This window comes from Trachymyrmex cornetzi, unplaced genomic scaffold, assembly GCF_001594075.2.
Source record: "Trachymyrmex cornetzi isolate Tcor2-1 unplaced genomic scaffold, Tcor1.1 scaffold11, whole genome shotgun sequence".
Lineage (NCBI taxonomy): Eukaryota > Metazoa > Arthropoda > Insecta > Hymenoptera > Formicidae > Trachymyrmex > Trachymyrmex cornetzi.
In genome coordinates this window covers 71,313-93,274 of record NW_017295653.1, presented here as the reverse complement: position 1 = coordinate 93,274, position 21,962 = coordinate 71,313, and the positions used below count along the sequence as shown (strand labels likewise).

The 21,962-nt window shown below is 38.9% G+C and overlaps 1 protein-coding gene across 1 annotated transcript in view; it reads left to right on the top strand.

The window, feature by feature from the left end:
- Positions 1-21,962, top strand: part of gro (TLE family member transcriptional corepressor groucho) — a 79,732-nt gene that overhangs the window by 11,356 nt on the left and 46,414 nt on the right. Inside the window, exons 3-4 of the mRNA XM_018508823.1 lie at positions 18,912-19,018; positions 19,540-19,615. Coding sequence (XP_018364325.1) covers positions 18,912-19,018; positions 19,540-19,615 — 183 coding nt within the window. The remainder of the gene's footprint in view (positions 1-18,911; positions 19,019-19,539; positions 19,616-21,962) is intronic.

Genomic DNA, 21,962 nt, shown 5'->3' with positions numbered 1-21,962 from the left:
GGGGGGGGGGGGGGCAGAGGCGCAACCATTAGAAATTATGAGGATTATTTATAGAGCCCGCAAGTCAACGTACAACAATTGCCGTTCATAGAACCGGCCAATGGGCGATATGTGGGCACCACTCGTTTGCTTATTGACGCTGATGTGGCGCCGCTCTGCTCAAGGGGCACAAAGTGGCTCGATCGTTTCTTCGACGAGTATACTCGAAGCGCACCGACGGACATACGAAGCGGTGTGGCGATAACGGTGCCGTAATACTCCTCTTAATATCGCGCTTAATGGCCGATAATTATTGCGGTGACTAATAATACAACTAATGATACAACATAATTGGTTTAAGGAAAATCAAAAAAAAAAAAGTTAAGCAAACATTACGAACGATAAGCGATAATTTTTCCGCGGGTGTTTTCGAGACGGAATGACGTCACACTTTTTTTTACTGCCGCGCAAAACGGCTAATAATTATGACGATAACTGGAATAACGTAATTGACTCAAGAAGAGCTGTAAAAATTTAGATATATAATTTTGTTTGGATAATAACTTTTTTTCTTTACGAATATTATCTAGTTCATTTGTAAGTTTATTTAGTAATTCTGTTACTTACGTAAGTTGCAAAATTCGACATGTATATTGAAATTTTGTAACATTGAAGATATTTATTTGCGCATTAATTTCAAAGCGTTGACTCTTATATGATCCTTAATAACTCTACTTATTATCGTTTTATATTGAGAGTGTCTTTATTTATTTAAATTTATGGATATTCTTCAGATACATGGCGGATCGTCTGTAAAGTGTGCGAGACAGGTGATAATTATCGTGATTTATCATTAAACGTAATTAATCCAAGAGAAGTTGGACACTGGTTACGAAAATCGTTATTTAACAGGAAACTGTTCGTGATGCATTGCGTGCTGCTGAAAAAAATGTAAGCTAATCTTACATTACGACAAGTGCTTATAATGTCTTTTGCTTCCGTCATTGGCGCGATTCGAACGACGTCTTTCTGTCAGGGTATCATTAGCGATTTTTTATGGAAACGAATGGAAATTAATCTTTTTTACGCTGTAATACAAATTTCATGTGATAATGTTGCAAAGAAAGCGATAACGTAACCACCGTTAATAGCTCATGGAAATTAGAGTTTTGCTGAAGTGTTTAAAAAATTTAGTTAGATACAGATTTGAAAATAATTTTGTTCGGACCATCAAAATAATTTTGTAAGACGCTTAAACTGATTGCTAAAATGTTAAAACTTTTCGCAGTATTGTTATTAACGTTTAAACGTTCTGCATAATTATTTTGATTGTCTTATAAAATTATCTTCAGATTTGTATCTATAATAGCTAAATTTTTAAATACTTAAGTAGAACTATTCTTTCCGTGCGGACGCATAATCGAGTGTAATCATCGTGGCACGCGATCGCCTTTTTACGTATGCTTCTCATCGAGCAGTTATTTATTCTTTGGTTGGAAGAGATGTGACTGATAAGCTCAAATAAAGGTTCGTATTAATGTTCTACACGGAAGGAACAGTTTTACCAAAGTGTTTATTTAGCTATAGATACAGATCTAAAAATAATCTTGTTGAATTATTAAAATAATTATGTAAGATGTGCTAGCTGGTTATTAGAATATCAAATTTTTTTGCAACATTACTTATCATGTTTGAATTTCCTACATAATTAATTTTGATAATCTAACAAAATTCTTTTCAGATCTGTGTATCTGCAAAAATAAATTTCGTTCTTTCCGTGTACAAACATGATTTGGCTGAAAACAATTTTACGTATTATTGAGAAAAATTGTCAATGTCACTTGAAACATTCGTAAACTTATCAACGTGGAGGATATCTTTTATTAATATTATGGGTCTTTATATTCCTGAATTTATATTTCATGCGAAAATCTATAATGTACGTAACGTATATTTTTATATTTTCATATGTAATATTTTTCGAGAATAAGAATCCATGGAGTGACGCATGACTCCATATGAAAACATTGTCTTGGATCCTTCGTTATAATCGATAAGTTTTGGATTCGATTTCCATCTTTTCGATATTTATTACATTATATTTATTATATTTTAATATAAAAATTAAAATATTTATATATTTTTTAATTTGATACGAAGTGAATTAGAAAGCCACTTGGTGACGTATTGCTTTACGCGACAACTATCGATTCTTAAATCTTAGGTTTAATCCCGATCCTTATTTCACATATACCTTGATCTTCGATCTCACTTTATCTACATATTCTGAAGGATTGATATAGAGAATTTTGAAAATTGTGAATGAAGGAGTATGAGGTGAAATAGTTAACCCGTATCGAAAATCCATATTTCGTACATATTTCTATCTTATAAAATTTATACATTACATGTATAAAACCTTCATTATAAGTCACATTTCCATTTGTATAAATATGATATGTAAATATAATACAAGATATGTTGAATATGCACGGATATATGTAAAAAATATTGTAAATTATTCGAGTGAGATTTAATAATCCTATACGAAAAGGATTGTTTTACCGAAGTATCTCTCTCTTCTTTCTCTCTTTCTCTCCCCTGCCACCCCCCTCTCTCTCTCTTAAAAAAATTTACCTTTTTTAGACACCGAAAATAATTTTGGGTTATCAGAATAATAATGTCGCGCTCAAACTTTTTGAAGCATTAATCGTCATGAGATTCCCACGTAATTAGTCAAATATTTAGTTATTTCAGCAAAATTGTTCTTTCCGTGAATAATAATCCGATTATTTATTAAATATTTAATAAAGAAATATTTTCTGAAACGCGTATATTTCTCTGGTTCGATTATGTACCACTTATTTTTACATTTAAAGTCAGTCACGTATTTCGCGTGACGGTTGATCATCGGTATAACAGAAAAGCTAGATGTTAGGACGAATGAGCCATTCTCCTTGCTTGCCAGCCAAATAAACGAATGCACGCTGGCGAGCATCACGCTCGTAATTCTGTAACTCGATCCTTCGCGAGGAGGATAATAAAAGGCGAAATAGTTATTCGCGAGAGTCGTTCGTTGTTTTAAGACGCAATGTCTAGCAAACCGTGAAAAACGAGAAAGTCGGGAAACACCGACAAGAAAAATCGGAGAAGAGTATCGGAGATATAAAAACCGGAGAATATAGTTTTCGCAATTTCCTATCGCGATGGATAGAAAAAAAGGTGTGAAATTGCTCATTTGATAACATTTATCACACATTTCGATAACAATTACACAATGAATTATGATAACACGAAAATAATGCTTTTCCTACGTATATACCTAATAATTCTACTTTTTCATTATCTATTCAATTTTTATCCGACAAGAATAAATTTTAATCTCGCAGGGGAATAGCCGTCTCCGCGCAAAGAATCAATTCCCTTTATAACTCAATCAAACTGTGACGTTTTTGTATACGCTCTTAAATAAAAGAAAATATATGCAACGCGTTTTACGTTTTACGATCGTGTCAGCTGTCACTCGTGCGATCATATTCGAAGTTTCTCGTCGTTGTTTTCTTTAAAATAAAAAATAAAAAGATTGACGGTAGTAGATCGTAGTTAATAGCAATGGCGTAACTAGGTGAACGTCCTCTTTTCTCCCCCTCCCCCCTCTTTCTATCTCTCTCGTTTCGCTGTCCCCTGTGCTCACGTCTTTGATTAATAGTTATCTCTCGTGTCGCGGACGTGCTTTAGAAGTTAAGCGGGAACAAAAGTGCGGAGAACGAGCACTCGCAAGCAGCAGCAGCAGCAGCAGCAGCAGCGTCTCTGCCGCGGCGATATAATTTGCGCAAATGTAGGAAGTAATATCGCGGGGACAACAAGAGTCTCGCGACGCGCTCTTTGCAAAATGCGCCTGGGTGAGCGCGCGAGCGCGAGCGCGAGAGCGATGCGAGCTACACCGAGAGCGGGACAAAGGGACGCCGCTTTGTTTCGCCATCCCTTTCTTCCCTCCTTCCTTTCTCTCACTCTCCTCTCGGTCCTATCCGCCTTCCAGCCGACCCGTTCCTCGCGCTGCCTTCCCGCGCCCTTTCGTGCCGGTTCGCCGTGTCGTTTCGTGCTCCAGATTCCGCGGATTCTACGCGCCTCGCCCTCTCATAGAGAGATCGCCCGCACTGGATTTTATATCAAAAATCTCGCCGTTTATTGCTTTATTGCCCCTTTCGTGTAAAAAGAGAACAAGAATACAACGTTTTCAACTGGTAAAATTACGCGTTTGTGGTTTATGATCATTACATGCTTGTACACGAAACTAAAACCTTTGTACAACTCTTGCTGATACAAGTACAAATTATATGACATTTAGAATATTAAGAACTATTTATTTATTTATACTTTTAAGAAAAATAAGCGCTAAATGGTAGTTGATATATTCTCGAGATATATAATGTCGAATCTTACTTGGGTTAGTGAGAATTGCTCATGAATTCCGAACGAAACACACATACGCGGTGATGAATTTTTTAATGGTCAATAGAACGAACGATTTATTGGTTGCAAGATTGGTTTTGTGAATGCTTGTTGTAACGGAAAAATATTGAAAAGGAGGACTATATTCGGGAAGAGAAAGAATTAACTGAAAAAATTACTCGAATACGACGTGGCCTCCGAATATTGTGTGGAGGGACTCTGCATGCGCGTGGCGATTGAAGAATTACGTTGTAATTGGTCGAATAAAAAATTGGGATTGCCGCATGAAAATGATCTGCCCGGTCGGTCGGTCGGTCGGTCGCGAGCTTTTTCCGCGTATCGGGGGACGGAAAAAAATTTGTCGATGACAATCGCTAATCAAATCGTTCGGCGACTAATTGTTCGCCGAATGGCTCGTTCGAATTGGTACGAGGAGTGAAAATTGAAAATGTTTGCCGGAGGCTTCGTTGAGCTTTGAAAGAGAGGAAAGTCGGGCTAGACGGAACCATTCGCAGCAACAAATTGCACGGTCGTCATGAAAAATAAAAGGCAAGCGCAAAGACGATCCTTTTGTAAAAAAGTTTTGTATTTAAAATTTAATAAGATTAATTTAATAAATGATCGATATTTGTAGGTTCGACGTGATGCGATTAGAAATATCTTTTTTAGCGAGAGAGATTAAGGTCCCTTTGAAGTTTTACTTTTTAATTAGATCTCTCATTTCTGTTATCCTATACGTTAATTAATGTACAAGGGCGTAAACGCAATATATTGAAACGCACGTATTTAATCTTGTCCCGCAGAATTTAAGAGGACATGTGCGCGAGAACGTTATAAAAGTATATATTCTCATTTTCGTATCAACCTTTCGCGATTTATGTAACAAGCTCGCCAACGCTGAAAACCCTTTAAAATCCCCACGGTCTCGGTCTTTCTCGGCGCGTTTTACTTCCTCTTTCGGAATAATGGAAACGCTCCAAAGTTTTTACGACCGCTCTCGCCTCCTCTTTGTCGCGCTGCTCGAAAACGCACCGAAATTCTTCTTTCTCCTCTTTACGGCGCCAGGATCATAACTCGGGGTCCTCGCGTGCACCGGCAACAAAGTGTGGAAAAGACATTGGCCGATTTTCAAGTGTTTTCAGAACTACCGTAAAATACCAACTTGCAGCCGCGGATATTAAACGCACATCGCTATTTAATTTTGTTCGTTAACTTCGTTGGAATACAACGATATTTATGCACGACACGTTTGTTATTTGTTCGTGTTTTTCAACGTTTGTGCTTTATAGGATTCTTTTATATATAAAAATCCAATAATTAATATTTCGATAAATTGCAATATTAATGCGTCGATCTGTTTTTGTTTCGTATTTTTTTTTTTTCCTTTCTTTTTTCGTTTTAAGTTGGATTTCCGCGCGCGCGAGTAAGAACGATTTACTGTCCGACGAGAAGTGCCCGGAATGATTAATCGTGGAAATTAATTAATAGTGGGGAAAGAGGCAAGAAATGATGCGCGGTTTCCCTTGATTAATCCGTCACGTGGATATGCGCGGGATTTCGTGAAATCGTAATCAGACGAATGGTCCTTTTCACCACGGCGGATGATGGACTATGATACATCGAAAGGGATTCTGTTCATCTCGTGCTCTCTCTCCCATTGTTTGACCCCCGTCGTAAATACACGTTATATCGCTGACGCCCCGGCTGGATAGTAACTATTTCTCCGGGCATCTCGAACACAATTGCACGATCTCTCTCCCATCTGGCGCTCTTGATTTTCTACTTTACGTTTTGCAAGCGGCTCCTCTTATCGTTATTATTTCATGCACATCACAGTTAGATCGTAAATCGATAAATCTGAATTAATCAAAATTTCATTCCGCTTCAATTGTACCCTTTTTCCCCATTTTCTTCATTTGATATAACATTATGAAAATTTCAACTTTAATAATTTCCTAGCGGATATATATATATTTTTTTATACTGTTCTGTAAGAGTTTCAAATGTATAGGTAATAATTAACAACGTGGCATTCATGCTTTACGGTTACAAATTTGGAAACTCCGTCTAAAACTGATTACTCATTTCCCTTTGTGTATTTGGAGAAGATACTTGGTGCGTTTAAGATTAAAGGGAGACGGGTAAGAGACAAAGAAAGAGAGAAGAGGAAAGCCGTTCGGGTTTCGTAATTGGTGAGTTTTAGCGGCATAATTCCCATCCATCCACAGGGGCGTATCGTCCCGGCCTATGGCTTTTTAAGCGTCGGTCTACGATGTCCATTGGGGTAGTCGAGTCCGCCGCTTCCCGTCCACATGGACACGAACACGCACGCACAATCCTCTTTCTCGTTGTGTATACGGGGGTGCGGGGTACGAGCTTTACTCGGCTGTTGGGATCCGTTAGGCTCCGGAGTTTGAGGGTAAGAACGGTATGACAAGCATTTGATGAGGGGACCAACGCCGCCCACTGAAATCCCAAGCGGTTCTCATCCTCGTTCTCGGAAATTATCCTGAACCATTAGATGTTGCCGGACACATTCTCGTGTTAAAGGCGTGAAACGGCAAACCCCCCGTTTTCTATCTCACGAGAAAGAAATATTTTACACTTACTGTATTTTCACTTTGATATTGGCAAAATACTTGTACAATCGCACAGTATAAAATTATTTTACAACATTGAGTATCGATAATGTCAAAGTAAATCGATTTGTTATCGTATTTTGTTTTAATCACTTGCTTAATTAAGTTCTGTGTTTTTTTTTATTATTTTGTCGTCTTAAAGAAAATTTCTGAATTTTTCGAAGAAATCAGTTTTAAAATAAACATCATTCTTGTATAAGCACGATTAAAGATTTGGCGTTGAAAAAGTGTTTATAGGGAGGAGCAGCGATCGATAGTGAATTGACTCTCGAAGGCGTGTTATCGTAACACGACCAGCGCGTCCAAGGTGGCCGCGTTATCGCTGTCTTTTTATTGCTCGGCTTTTATTGTTTCCCGCGCGAGAGGAGGTGGGCGGTTGGAATGTGTCTTTGGTCTCCAAGAGCAAGATTGATCACCACTGCCAACTGTGTCGGAGATGGTCGCAACACTCTTGCCACATATCGGGGGGGAGTCAGCGAGTGTCCCCAGGACGAGTGGCTCTCAGAGACTGCTCTTCTCTCTTTCTCTCTCACCGACTATCGGGGCACAAGTTTGTCGATGTGCCTTCTACTCGAGGTTGGGAAACCCTGGCGGGATCTTGTTCAACATTTACATTTACATTTACATGTCGAACGGGGATCGACCCTCGGCCAGCCTCGTTAAAGGACGAGCGAACTGGAGAGACAAGGAAGGGTAGAAGAGGGAAGGAGCGAGAGAGCGAGAGCGAGAGGGGTAGAGAGAGAGAGAGAGAGAGAGGGGCATCTGGGACGAAGGGCATGAGAGATACATAGACGCAGTGAATGACTATCACTGCCGTCGATTCGTCGTATATCGCGAATCATGCCGATCGATCGAAAGAACGACCGAACGCTGTATATCGGAATGCTAGCGGCTGCCTCATAGCGGTTTCAATTAGCCGGAAATTTCGTTAGCTGCTTATTCGATCAGGTAGTTGCTGTAGGGTGAACGGTCAATCGGTAATTAACCGCTCGAATCGCAAACTTTGACTTTATATATTGTAATATCGAACGAGCATTATCAGCATACATATAGCTATAATACATCGCACCTCTGAAATGAGATAACAAATATATAATAATACAAAGAAATATATGTGAAATGATTTCGCCCCGCAATCTTACGGTACATAATTTTAAAAGAGAAGAAAATTTCTAATTTAGAACAATTTAAGTATATATTTGTAAAAATTACCGATTAATCGTGTTAATTGTAAAAAATTATTTTAAACCCAGATACAAATTAATATATATCATATTTGCGTGTTTAATCAATTTCGCGATGACGTTGATTGAACGTTACGAGAGAATTCACAATCGTTTCTCGTAACGAGCGCGTCCGAGAAACGCTCGTCTTGATCGATAAGCGAAATCCTTTGAGATTCTTTGCCTTCTGCCTTCGCCTTGATCGCGATTCCTCGATTCTTCGTGATAGAAATAACGATAGCGGTACGACTGTACTTTTCTTATCGATTTGTATTAAGGTACTTTCCGCGAGTCTCGAGAGTTGTGTACGTGCAAACTTAACTTGAGTCTATACTTTGGAAAGAAGAATTCGTTCATGCCGGTTAAGTCATTCTTTTTCTGTGTGTTAATGAAAACTTCCCGAGTATTCATCCGAAGACTTCGAACGAGATTATTCCGTCTTTTTTTCTCATTAAAATAACAGGAGATAATCGAAACTGTGTATCTTTTCGCCTTTCTCTAGTTTCTCGCCATTGCAACTCTATTTGCAGAAGTTAGTACATTGAAACGAAACTCGGATATCTACTCGACTCCGACAAAGTTGAATTTTTAGCGTACGATATCGCCGGGCAGATCATTTCCGAGCAAAGCTTTGAGAAAACGAACAGGTGATACACGTCTCGCTGCTCTCACATGGATAAAACGATTATCGTTCTCACGACGTGGTGTATAAAGCCGAGCAGAGAAAAGGTTGCGATGCGTGAGAGAGAGATATCGTTCTCACGACGTGGTGTATAAAGCCGAGCAGAGAAAAGGTTGCGATGCGTGAGAGAGAGAAGGAGAGAGAGCCAAGCTACCCCCTCTCAGTGGCGGCTTCGAAGGAACGAAGGGCCATACGGGGGATGCGCGCGCGGCGGAGAAGAGGAAAAGGCCGACTTCCTTGTAGACTATAAATGGTTCACCCCTCGCGTGACGAAGGCATTTACCGAAGGCGATATCGTCCACGTGGTGGAAGAGACGATCGAAGTCACTCTCTCGTCTCAGCTCCTGCTGGTACAAGCGAGTTTTTAACCACCCCGTCAGATGGCCACTCTGAGAGAATCGCCGATCTCACTGTCCTTTACAGTAGGATTTCACCCCTGCCATCCCTCTCTCGTATATTTTATTCACTAAAAGTCTGCGAATGAAGCGACAATTTTATTGCCCGAGGCATTTTTCCACCCACCTGAGAATTCTCCACGGAAAATCGATCCCGATGAACAAGCAAGAATTCTGTCTTCCGGACAATGCTCGAGTCGATCTTGGGTAAATTACGTTTCTATAAATATTCCGTATTGTGTTACCAAATATTCCGTTGGAATTCATCGCGCCCGGGAACTTCATGAATTATTTAACCGATATACCTACCCCCTCCTCTCTCAACATCGAGAAGACGGTAGAACTCTAGAATCGCTGAGGATTCCCCGAGAAAGCCGCGACTTTTGGCACCAATTTCTCCCCCGTTGCACATCCTTTCGCCCCTCCACCCATTCTCTGTATCTATTTGCCTATCTCCGTCTTTGTCTTCTTTACTTAAGCGCTGATAAGTGCTCTCTCGTGAAGGACCAGTCTCGTTTAGCGACGCGCAGGTACGGGGAGGGGGAAGAGCAAAAACCCCCAGGGGTAACGTCGATTGTGTCGTACAATGGCACGTGTATTTGAAATACGCGCGAAATGCGCACCTGTGCATACGCACACACGTACACGCTGGCACCGAAAACGACACATCCCTTGCGTGGATCACGCGCTTCGGAGCGTCTGGAGGCATGAGTGGAGATTGTTCGAGGTCCTCTCCACCTCCTCCGATCCATTCCGCCGGCTATGTGTCGTTCAACCTATAATATAATCATAGCGATATATACATCTAGCCTATAATATAATCATAGCGATATACACAGACCAGAGGGATCCGTAATGCCCGACTCGGCGTACACGTTTACGCGGATCTGCACGCGTGTACGTGCCCCGGAACGTTCTCGCGACACGGACGTGAGATTACACGGCGGGATGAGAAGCTAAGTTACGCCATACGGAGTGTTCCAGAATTGTCGAACGTTCCCTCGACCAGGATCGCTACGAGGCGAATTAAGTGAAAGACTGATCAACATTTCGAATGCAACCAAGATTTATGTCCGTATTCATAGTCAGATCTTGTATTTGAGGCTCCCTTAAATTTATCTTTAGATGCTCGGTAGCCAATAAAATAATTCGCAGAGCGTCTGAAGATCAATTTAAGGAAGCCTTAATTATAGGACCTGACTATGAATATGGGCATTAATCTCTGCTATTCTTATATTTTTTTAAGTTTTCGTACATCAATCGTAAATTTATTCAAATATTAATACACGAAAAGAATAGTACGAAAACACTTTTGCTAAAGTATATAAAAATGATTTTATCGGCTCATCTAAATGTAATTATATAGCAATCTCAAACATGATGAAAAAAGTTTTAACATTTTAGTAACAGTTTGGGTGTCCTACATAATTATTTGGACCGGTGTGAAGTTAGGCCCCCAACTTAACAAAAAATTAGCTTTCTATAGCTCATTCGATTGCTCATCGTTCGCAGATGTATGCACATTTCGAATTTTCGTTTGCACACTTCCAGTAAAAAAATTATTCCAAAAACAATTTTAAGGGACACCCTACAAATATATTAGATTAAAATAGTTTCAAAATAGATAGATTTAATAAGTTGATTTTCCATTTAAAAACATTTAGATTTTTAACGGTTTAATATTATGTAAAAATTTTGTCTCTTTCATAAAAATACGTTAATATAATGTACTGTAAATTTTAATGAAATTTAAGACGATATATTTTTCCTTTAATAACGTTGGCGATCAATCCAATTAACGAGCGTTCGATGTTATTGAATGTTGCAGATATGGTAAGGTATTATTATCCCCCCCCCCCCATTCCTTCGAAAAGCTATTGTGATGGTAGAAGATTCGTATTTATTCAAAGCGCACGCTTCCGCGCGCGCCAAGAATTTCACCACGTGCTCTTCCTCCGATCCCGCATATGTCCCTTCTGTTAGTTCACCCCACAGTGCGTGCTCACCCCTTTCCAGGGCGAAGGGCATTTGTTAACGCTCTCGCTACGAGCCGACGTTGATCGAGCACGCGTACACCCTTAACGCGCTTCAAAATCTCTACCATCCTGAAAGGATTTTACGCGAATCATATACAAATCGTTTGTACGAAAACTCCGAAATACATGGTAATTCTGCGGTAATTTCGTCGATTGATCATTATTCAAATAGAATAGGTTTTCGATCGATGAACGGGCGCCATTGTCCGAATCTGGGGCATTTAAATAAAAGTAATATAAATGGAGTTCCGAAAACTTGACGTGCGCGATTGTTCCGCAAATATCGACACCACTTTATAATTATTTCATACATTAATACATATATTACATTGTGGATTGGCGATAGTCGAGAATTAAATTTCTGCAATCACAAATTTACAATATTAAGGGGCAATACGAGTAACAATAATAATAACTATTAAGCATTATTTATTACGTGTTCGAAGAAAATGCCCTCAAGCGCGGTAATATGCATAAATTTAACAAGATAAATATATACAAAGTTATTGAATGGCATATGATGTAAATAACACAAATGAATGCAAGAAAGCAACGCTTGAAGCGAACTTAGTGACTATATATGTGAAAATATATTTTTAAATTAAAATACTGGATAAAATAATGTATGGTTTATCAAAGTGTAGTGTTTATCAGAAATTTAATGTGTATAAAAGTAAAAAAAGAAAGGAGAGAAATATGATTTAAAATAATAGGACAATGGAGCAAATGAGAGTAAAAAAATGTGTAAAATATGATTTAAATAAGCAACGCCATCGATTATTCTTTAAGCTAGAACGACATAATTTAGGGTTGTCATAAAACTGGAAATCAGGGAGATATCAAGGAAATTGAAAACGACCGGAGAATGCGTACCTTATACGCAATTTCGGAATACTATTTAGCAATTAAATGTCAAACAAAATATTTATTATTTTCAAATTAGGACGAGAATAATAAAAAATTCAAGATATTATTGAAAGTCGGGGAAAATTGTAAAATTTTGTTCGGAAATAAGGGAAAAGTTATAGAATTGTAAAAGAAAGAATTCGTGGCAATTTATATTTATATTGTAACAATTAATGTATAAATATATTTCTTAGAAATGCATTAAAACTCATTAACTCCATTATTTGCCACTGCCTCTCTAAATACCCAACCAGCACGATGAGACTAAAGTACCGATATTAAAAATCTGCACCTGAGGTAAAGTATCAATATTATCAAGGTATCCTAAGCATCTTTACTACTATCACGAGTCTCACGTAATCCGGTTAGTGTGCGCAGGATCGTTCGCAAGAGGATCGTGATTCTATTAATTAATTAACAATAGCGATTAACGAAATGAGCCACCGTCGACACACCGGCAATAATATCGAATGCATTTCCTGCTACAACCGTTCCATTCTACTCAGGCGCTTCGTAGAGGTGTAATTTGTCGATGTAAAATTAAATCCAATGGTGTTTTTCTACCTGATTGCCTTGATCCAAGCTTATCTAAGCTGAGTTCGAAACTGACCTTAAAGTTTACGAACGTTATTGATACGCTTCCTAGTATTTTGTAATTACAGAGTGATACTCGAGGATCGTTCTCACGGCGAACGTATCGCGCGATCAATCGAGATTTAATTATGTTATGACAGAGACGGCGCGTATGAAATAATTACGCCGCTTCGCTATCTCTTAAAGGCAAACGACTCACGGTCTTCCCTCTCGCTGCGAAAAACTTGTTTGCCGTTAGGACGAAGCACTTAGTCGCGTCGCGTCGTCTCGAGCTCGTGCGCTCTCTTTGCCAAATGAACGTCTCTCGCATTTCTTTTTCCCCTCTTTCGCCTGCGGATACAATATCCACTTTTTGTCTCGTAACGAGCGATTACTTCTCGCTCATCTTTCTCCCATTCCTCTCCTTCTTCGGCTTCCCGCCGTTTTTAATGGCCGTTCACGCGCGTAATCGGCAGATCCGCATGCTCGCGAGGTTCCCGACGATGATGCCTGGCCTCGTTATTTGTGCAGGATGCGTTGTCGCCCGTGCAAGTGTGTACGCTAGTCGTTCACGTGCACGAGTTTCGACGACTCGCCTCGTTGTCCGACGTTCACGCATCGCACCGACGCTGACGCGACGCGCCGATGTTTATTCAACTGCAGCTGCGTCAGCTAAGCCGGCGTCTGACTTCGAGCTGCATCGCCCGTCGTGTTATTTCCATTAGCGGCAAAAGTAGATTTCATCTATACACAAAGAACGTTTGCCTATAATTCATCTAGCGTGCGCTAAAAGTTATGGATAATTTTCAAACAGTTATATTATACAATTTAATTGCAAACCAATATAAATGTCAAACGGAAATAGAAATAGAGTGAAATACGTCTGCGTGGGAGGAGAAATAATTTTTGAGTAGAGGACAAGCTGCGTGCTAGTATTATGGCATCTCATTTATGTACATTTTATACAATAACTTGGTTAATGATCAATATTTACATTTAAAACTTAACAATTACATTCGTCGAAGTGTTGATTCTAGACCCAAAGTTACGAAATATTTATTATTAAGGACACTATTTATAAAAATGTGGCGACATTGCATAATGGTTCGGAAGAAAACCAGGGGTGGTAATGGCCTTCTACAAAAATAAATTTAAAAAATTGGTTTTGTTTAAAAAACAGTATTTGATTATGAAATTAACAAAAAGTAAAATATTGCAAATGTATATACGTAACTTTTTCCGCATATAGGCTGCTCAGTACTAAAATCTATAGTACATGTAACATAAATTATAGATTAATAGAGTAGTGTTGTAATCGATTTATTTAATAATTATTTTGATATAAAAACCTTGAAAAAGAAGCTGGCAAAAAAAAAGCAATTTGCACATTTAGGGCATAGAAGCAAAATGCCACGCTATTGTTTAACCAAGCTTGAATAACTTGAAATCTGATCAGCCAAATAAAATTAAACGCTAGACTGTACTTCAAAAACGTTTCGAAATACTTAAAAGTAAAAATGTGTTACAATAAATGTTGACTATTGTGTGTACTGGCATATTAGGGTCATGGTAACGGCGAGCAGCTGAACAAATTTTATAAATTTCATCCATTTCAATTACTTCTGCGAACTGTCGACTTCTACCTTGTTCGTATTAATTTAAGCCTACTTTTAAATATAATAATTGAACTATTCTGGAACTCTGTCTACAATGGACTGTCACACTTTTTCTTTAACATTATGGAAATTTATCCATTGCGAGCGACCTTCTTCCAACATTTATGGACTTACATATGAGAATCAATTATAGTTTTTTTTACTGAAGAACAAGTTTTTAAAGAAATCTCATCGAAGCATGTCTTGCGGTTACATGTATACTGAATTTTTGTAAGTTTTTATCCACTGAGAATGATTTACTGTGAACCAAAACGTTTTTGGGTTGTGATATTATATTTAATTTTATTAATACATTAATTTTTTAATATTGTGCACTGACATCATGCTTGGCTCATTGTCCATCGTTTCTTATTTCAATTTTAATTTTCTGAGTCTTTAGATACTTGGTTTTGTGCTATAAATATTCACTAGAATTCACTCCCTAATAGAGATATTAAAAGAGGCCATTACATCTACACTGGCCACAATCACTCTCCTCTAATAACTAAAAAAGAAAAAGAGAGAGACATATGAAATAGAAATTCCATAGAATAGAGGGATTACATATGAAACAATGTAGACATGAAAGAAATTTTTTAAAGAAGCGAAACAAATCACGTGATAAAGTATATGTTGCGAACATTGCAGCAAACAGCACAGTAAAATAGAACATAAAAGGATTCCTTAAGAATCGTGCTTTCTTGTTTTCGATGTATTTACCGTCGATGGAGGAAAGAGAAGGAACGATTTATATCCGATGTGTCCGCTCCTCGTGGAAGCATGCAGGATGCCTTAAGAGGCTCCCGCTTACGTCATCCGATCTTCGGGCCTCGTACCCGGGGCCTCTCCAAAGACCTATTACCTTATTTACGATTCGCACGGCCATTATCTCCTGGCAACAAAGTGAACCAGCCGGTTTTTCGATACTATCCGCGTGTGTATACCCGCCGGTGTGAAAGAAAAAGGGGAACCCTTTTCGCGGACGAGAAACGAGCACAAAAGACACGCACAACAGAGTCGTGGTGCAGTTTTGCGGTCGTGGCCGCGCCGCCGAGAACGGAGGAGGACTTTTGTCTTCGTTTCTTAATAACACGCGCGTCCACACGGAGACACCGCGTGGGGCGACCCTGGTAGAGCTAAAAGTGCTCACGCCACTCTGAGATATTATCAAATTATGGATACGAAATTAGGGAACAGAAATGTTGGAAAGGAGAGGTTATTTCTGTGAGATAACGATCGATATTTATTTACGTCATATTGCCAAATGCTAAAATAATATTTCAATTATATATGGTGTGTATAATAATAAATAAAATTAATTAAGTAAAGATTTTTCTAACGCTATTTCGTTTGCTTTTAGGACGTCGGAGTAAAAGTAGCAATTTCGGCAACGGTAAATAAGTAACCATCGGGGAATAATGACCTCGTCGACAGACAGGTCTCTAATTTTGGAGTATACGATTTAAGTTTCCGTTTAAGTATTTATAAACATTTACGTTAGTCGTGCGCTACTGTGTGACGGTATAATTGATTTTTTTTTTACTATTTTAAAATTTCTTTATATAATTGTTACGTTGTTTTGTTATCTTAATTTCTAGTTGTTCGAAAAATACGAGTATAATGAGGCAAGTGGAAGAAAGTGGGAAAACCGTCCATTTCTCACGTTGAAAAGAAAACAGACGTTTAATCAAGATTGCCACAAAACTGGAGATAATGAAAATCAGGGAAGAGCCAGGGAATTTTGCAAAATTTTTTTGGAAAATTAAAATTCTTGGTTTTAAAGAAGTTTAATATATGTACATCACACCTACATATGTAGTTTTGGAAATACTAATTTAACAATTAAAAATGTAAACAATGTTCAGCAACATGAATAGTAATTTACATTGCTAAATTGATCTCTCAAAATATTTGACCATTTCCGAATCAGGTCGAAAATACAAAAACATTTCAAAATATTATTGAAAGTCAGAGAAAATAATCCAAAAATCAAGGAAAAATTGAGGAATTTTTAGAATGAGGAATTTGTAAACAACTCTGTTAATAAACCCAAAAACAGCTTTTATCGGAAAATCTTTAGTTTTGTGATGATCAAAACGCAGAGGTAGGAATATTTTCGCAGGAACACGAATGTTGATATTTGCCAACTCGCAGAGTCATACTACGTTAATTTCAGCCGATGGCTCGCGGTGACCGTTGCTGTTATGGGAGAGCGAGGTAAAGAGAAAGAGAGAGAGATAGAGAGAGGGAGAGAGAGAGAGAGAGAGAGAGTTTGGATGAAAACGAATTTGTCGTTGGCCGCGATGCAACACGATGCGTCGCTCTGCGGCGCAACAACCTGTTCGATGACTTTTCCGTTTGATGATTGCAACAAGTGAGGCCCACCGCCGCCGTGCTCTCTCCCGCGTTCTCCCAAACCATTTTACCACCGACTGCCACTCCCCGTTTCGCATTCAACAAGTGGCCAAATCATTCACCACGGGGCGACGATCTCTCGAAAAATCGGAATTTTTGTGCACGCTGTCGTTTGGCCAGTCATCGATCGATCTATCAAAATGAGATGGAGCTCCTGGCGGCGATATGGCATGTCGCGACATGCGATGGCCTGGGTGTTCCGAGAAGGATCATCGACGTTGCCGCTGAAATTGCAATTTTATATAGCTTATTTTTGCAGTAGCCAATTTCTATTTTCGTAAAAATCCACACAGATACATGCCTTCATCGGCATAATAATAGTATTCGGCGGTTGGCCTCTTAAGAGGTACGCGCGAGACGCATCCTTTCGAAATTCGATTGACGCCCTTTCGCCGCAACGTAATCATTACTGTCATCGGAAAGCGCCGATCTTTTCCTCCGTAATTTCAGTCGGCGCGCCAAGTGCCATTGGTGGTGTGTGTATATATCCGACGCTCTCTCTCTCTCTCTTACTGAAGAGAGTGGTGGTGGACTCGAACGAATCTCGTGGTATCTGGTTGGAATGGGTCTCATTAAGGACGCCTTCACAGCCCTTCATCCTTGGCTCTTCAGGCCCGCGCTTTCGTCCCTTCATCTCTCTCTCTCTTGTTCTCGTCTTCTCTTGCCCCTGCTTGGAAACGCTCGTCTTTTATACCTGGCTGCCCCTTGCTCGCATTTCTGGGCTTGGTCCCGTGTGTTTGCGTGCGCCTTATGTGCTCGAAGGTCATTCGACGTAGCTGGTTCCTTGTCATCTTCGACTTTAAGCACGTCGTGACTTAAAATGTGTTTTCAATGGTATCCGACGAAACGAGAAACTGTCGCGCTTTTTGACTAACGGTCTCTACTACAGATTTTTTTCTGTAGTTAAAATTTAAAACTTTCTCTTTCCAATATTGACAAATAAAATCTTAACATCAGAGAAGAAGTTATTGAAAAATTAAAATCTCCTATTAACGACAGTACATATACATATAATGATTTACAATCTAGATATATGAATAAATCATGTAACTAAGAAAAGGGCGTATACGACCGAGTTTAGATTTTGATGCCCAATAATATTTTCAAATGTAAATTCTATAAATACATCTTTTTATAGTCATATAAACCACTTGCTGTCGGATTTGAAATGCAATCATAAACTGAAGCCGAAATAATATTACAATTATTAATTAATTGACTTGATAATGGTGCTACTAGCATCTTAATAATGATTTTTTTTAACGAAAAGTTATAATTGTATGAGGATATTTTGCATATAATATATATGTATTATATTTTATAAAAATTATACACGGTTATGTTATTTATATACTGAAAAAAATTAAATTTTAATAAATATTTATTCGAACAGTTCTAATTAAACATGTGTTAAATATAAACATATATTCATTTGATACAAAAATGATTTATTTGATTTAATTATATAATTTTTCATTGAGTAAATATTTTTTTAGTATAGTATATATATACATATATAATATATGTAGTAATATATACTTATATAGAATACCAAGCAAACTGAAATTGATTTTCAAGAGCACAGATAAGATGTGTAACTTTTTTCAATATAAATATCATTACATATTTTTAATAACGGACATTTTCCCATGCTCTACTAATAAGCTGCCTGCGTCCGTAACCGCAGATACGGGGCTAGTTCATTTATTCGTATTAATAGCCAGGGATCTGCACGTGGATGGCGGACTGGCCCCGGAGCTAAAAAGATTAAATACAATGCCACAAAGTGACGGCAGGCTGCTTGTCGCGGATGCGGCTTATTCGTCGCGAATGCGTTCCGCGCACGGTTTTAACGCCCACGTGCGCACATATCCTCTATCGCGTCCGCATTGTCGTGTATACATAGCTAATTGAATCCCTTCGTGTTTTTCCAATCCTTTTTTTTTTACCTTACAGGGCGGCGGCGGTAGCGGCGGGGCTGCTGGCGGGCTGAAATTCACGGTGGCGGACACTTGCGAGAGGATCAAAGAGGAATTCAATTTCATCCAGCAGCAGTACCACTCGTGAGTATCTCTCTTTCTTTCCCCGTTTATTTTCCTTTTGGTCTTTTCTTCCTCGCCATTCGTCCCCGTTTCTCGAGCATTTCTATTTTCTTTTAGCCCTTCCCCCTTTTCCTTTTCTTTCTATTTGCTCCATCGTGTTTCCTCAAATTTTCGCGATTATTCAAGACGACGAGTTTTCCTCTACATTTTTCCTCTACATTTTTCTCAGCTGATTTTCGATGATGTTTCGATTATCGACTGATTCGCACCATTCGATACATGCTGCGTGCGTTTTACTCCTATTTCGAAGTTCTGTATTTTAAGGTTTAGGTTTCCACTTTAAATGTCTGTCTGAATGGAAAAATGAATTTAGAGAATCGTGCCCGTTAAGATTTTTATTCGGGATGTCGAGGACAACATATTTCAATTCCAGCCAATTTAACCGGGGGATACATTTCCATATGCTCTGTACGGGGTCCTTTATATTGAAGCGTTATCTATCTTATTCTACCCAATCGTTTCTGATTTATTTTATGTTTCAGACTGAAGCTTGAGTGCGAGAAGTTAGCTAGTGAGAAGACCGAGATGCAGAGGCACTACGTTATGGTAAGGCACTTTGTAAGTTCCTTTTTGTGTCTTTCCTCTCTTCGATCGAGTCTCGTTACCTCTTTCGTTTCGCAAGTCGAGAGCGGACCAAACCAAGAACAACTCCGACAACAATTTAGTTCTTTAATCGTGAAAATGTCGGTGATACTCGCAGAGCTATGCTTCTCAGTGTTCGATAATCCTTTTATGCGCGAAATGCAACAACAAGCAAACAAGCTCCGATAGAATATCGTAAGAAACTTTATACTAAAAGTAAGGGGAAAAAGTATCGTTACTTTTCCCCCGAGTTTCGGGGAATATTTAATCCAACGTTTTCCCACAACTTGTGTAAAATGCACAGGGTCGTTAAAAATAAAAACGAAATTCGATTATCGGTTTTGCGTGCATCGCGAAGAAACTCTTCGAGGAGTCTCTCTCGACTTGCATTCGTATTGGCACGCGAGAATGCATGCCAGACACACGATATTTATCGATAATGCGAGCATGAAAGAATAGGATATTACATAAATGAGAGAAGAGTGCAAGCCGTTCTCTCTGGGAAAAGCGATTGATATTATTTTCGCTTCATATTGCTGGCCCCTCTTTGATTTAGTTCTATCAGCGTGAAGGCAATTAGCCCAGCCAACCGTACTAATCGTATCGTCATCGGTAAGGAGCTTACTTGGACTTACCTATATTAAAGTGCAGTACTAACATGGTCCAAAGTATTCGTCACTCGTTGTTCTCTTCTTCTCTACCCTGAGGTATAATATAATAACTGGATGTTATTATTGTCATTTCTACAATAGGTTTTTTCCTTTACGAGACTATAAAGTTACGTAACGTGCGAAAAGTTGCCTGAAGTCGAGGCAGTTATAATTTGTTTAAGAATTGTAGTACTACAGATATATATTTGAAATATAATTTTTTAAGATAATATCGATATTTGACATTTTAAATAATGCTAATTATATTAAATTGGATTACGGCTTGTACTGAAAAATGTGGCCTTCGTTTCAAAGGCAATATACAGAGGCGACGTGTTGATACCGGAAATTGAATGCTCTGAATGAAATATTGGCTCGCCCGTTTCATCGTGAATAGCTGCTGCAAAAAGTCATGCACCGGATCGCAGTCAAGCGCTTTCTTAGAATTCGCGTATAAAACGTTTCAAGTACTACGCATAACATTGTAAAATAAGTTGTAATATATGTAACTTTTTGTTAAACCCCAATTGCCAAACTATCATCGTAAACTTCACTCGAGACGTTAGTATGAAAATATTTCCGAGTGCTGGATATAAAGCGTTTCTCGTCTTTTTCACAGCAAATCAAACTTGCGAGAGACACGGTGGCTCGACTGAAAATGAAAATAAAAATCAAGCAGGATCGGGACAAAATCTTTTGTCCCGATACAAAATCAGCATTGCACGAGAATGCGCTCTCGCAGGTACCGGGGCTTACATGTTTCTGTAAACCGCTTTCGAGATACGAAAGCGAACAACGCGGATTGGTGGGTCAATAACCCTGTTATGCTCAATAGACGCAAATTTCAGCGGAGCTAAAGGCACATTGCGTACGTTTACTCAGTTGCTTTTCAGAATTCTATAGTCGTCTGTAGAGATTGCAACCGATATAATTGTGCGAAACCGACATATAATTTCAATAAGTTGAAAACTAACCATTATCTGCCATTGTCTGGCGTTATCACGATTGGACATAAAGATCCCAAGTGTAAATTTAGAATTGTGTCAAAGTTACTGAGAAATTTTGTAAAGAATATCCTCTCCGAGTAATTATTAGTCTATTTTAGTTAATGTTTCCTTATATCTCTTTCCGTTTTATACTTGACAGGAATATTTAATTATCGGTTTTTTGATCTTAACGTAAAGTAATTGCGGAAATGCACGGTTGTAATTTTTGAAACGTTCCATTTCTATCCGTTAATTCTCGAGATAAGTTCAAACGGAGTGCTTCAATACAGGTAGCTAGGATTTGCGCGCTTAATGCATTCCTAAGAAATGCAAATCCAAATTCACGCGAACGCGAAAAGCCGATGGTGTTTTGCATGCGAAAATTGCGCTCGTTTTACGCGAGCTCCATTTACACGGAGTTAAAACACGCGACTTTAAGAACTGCTCCGGAAAATGAACCGCGTTCGGCAGATCGATGTCCTCACCGATGTAACACCGCCCGGCGGAATCCTTGGATTCCGAGGTCCTACACCACTGTCTGCTGTACGGCCGATCGTAATTGTCGCGAACTATACTGTCTCTGTAAACTGCTACACCGATGTGACACCGTGCAAGCAACCAAGCAGCAAGCTGGGCCGAGTGGAAGGGAGTCGGGGGTGCTAGAGGGAGTGGATAAGGGGGGGGGGG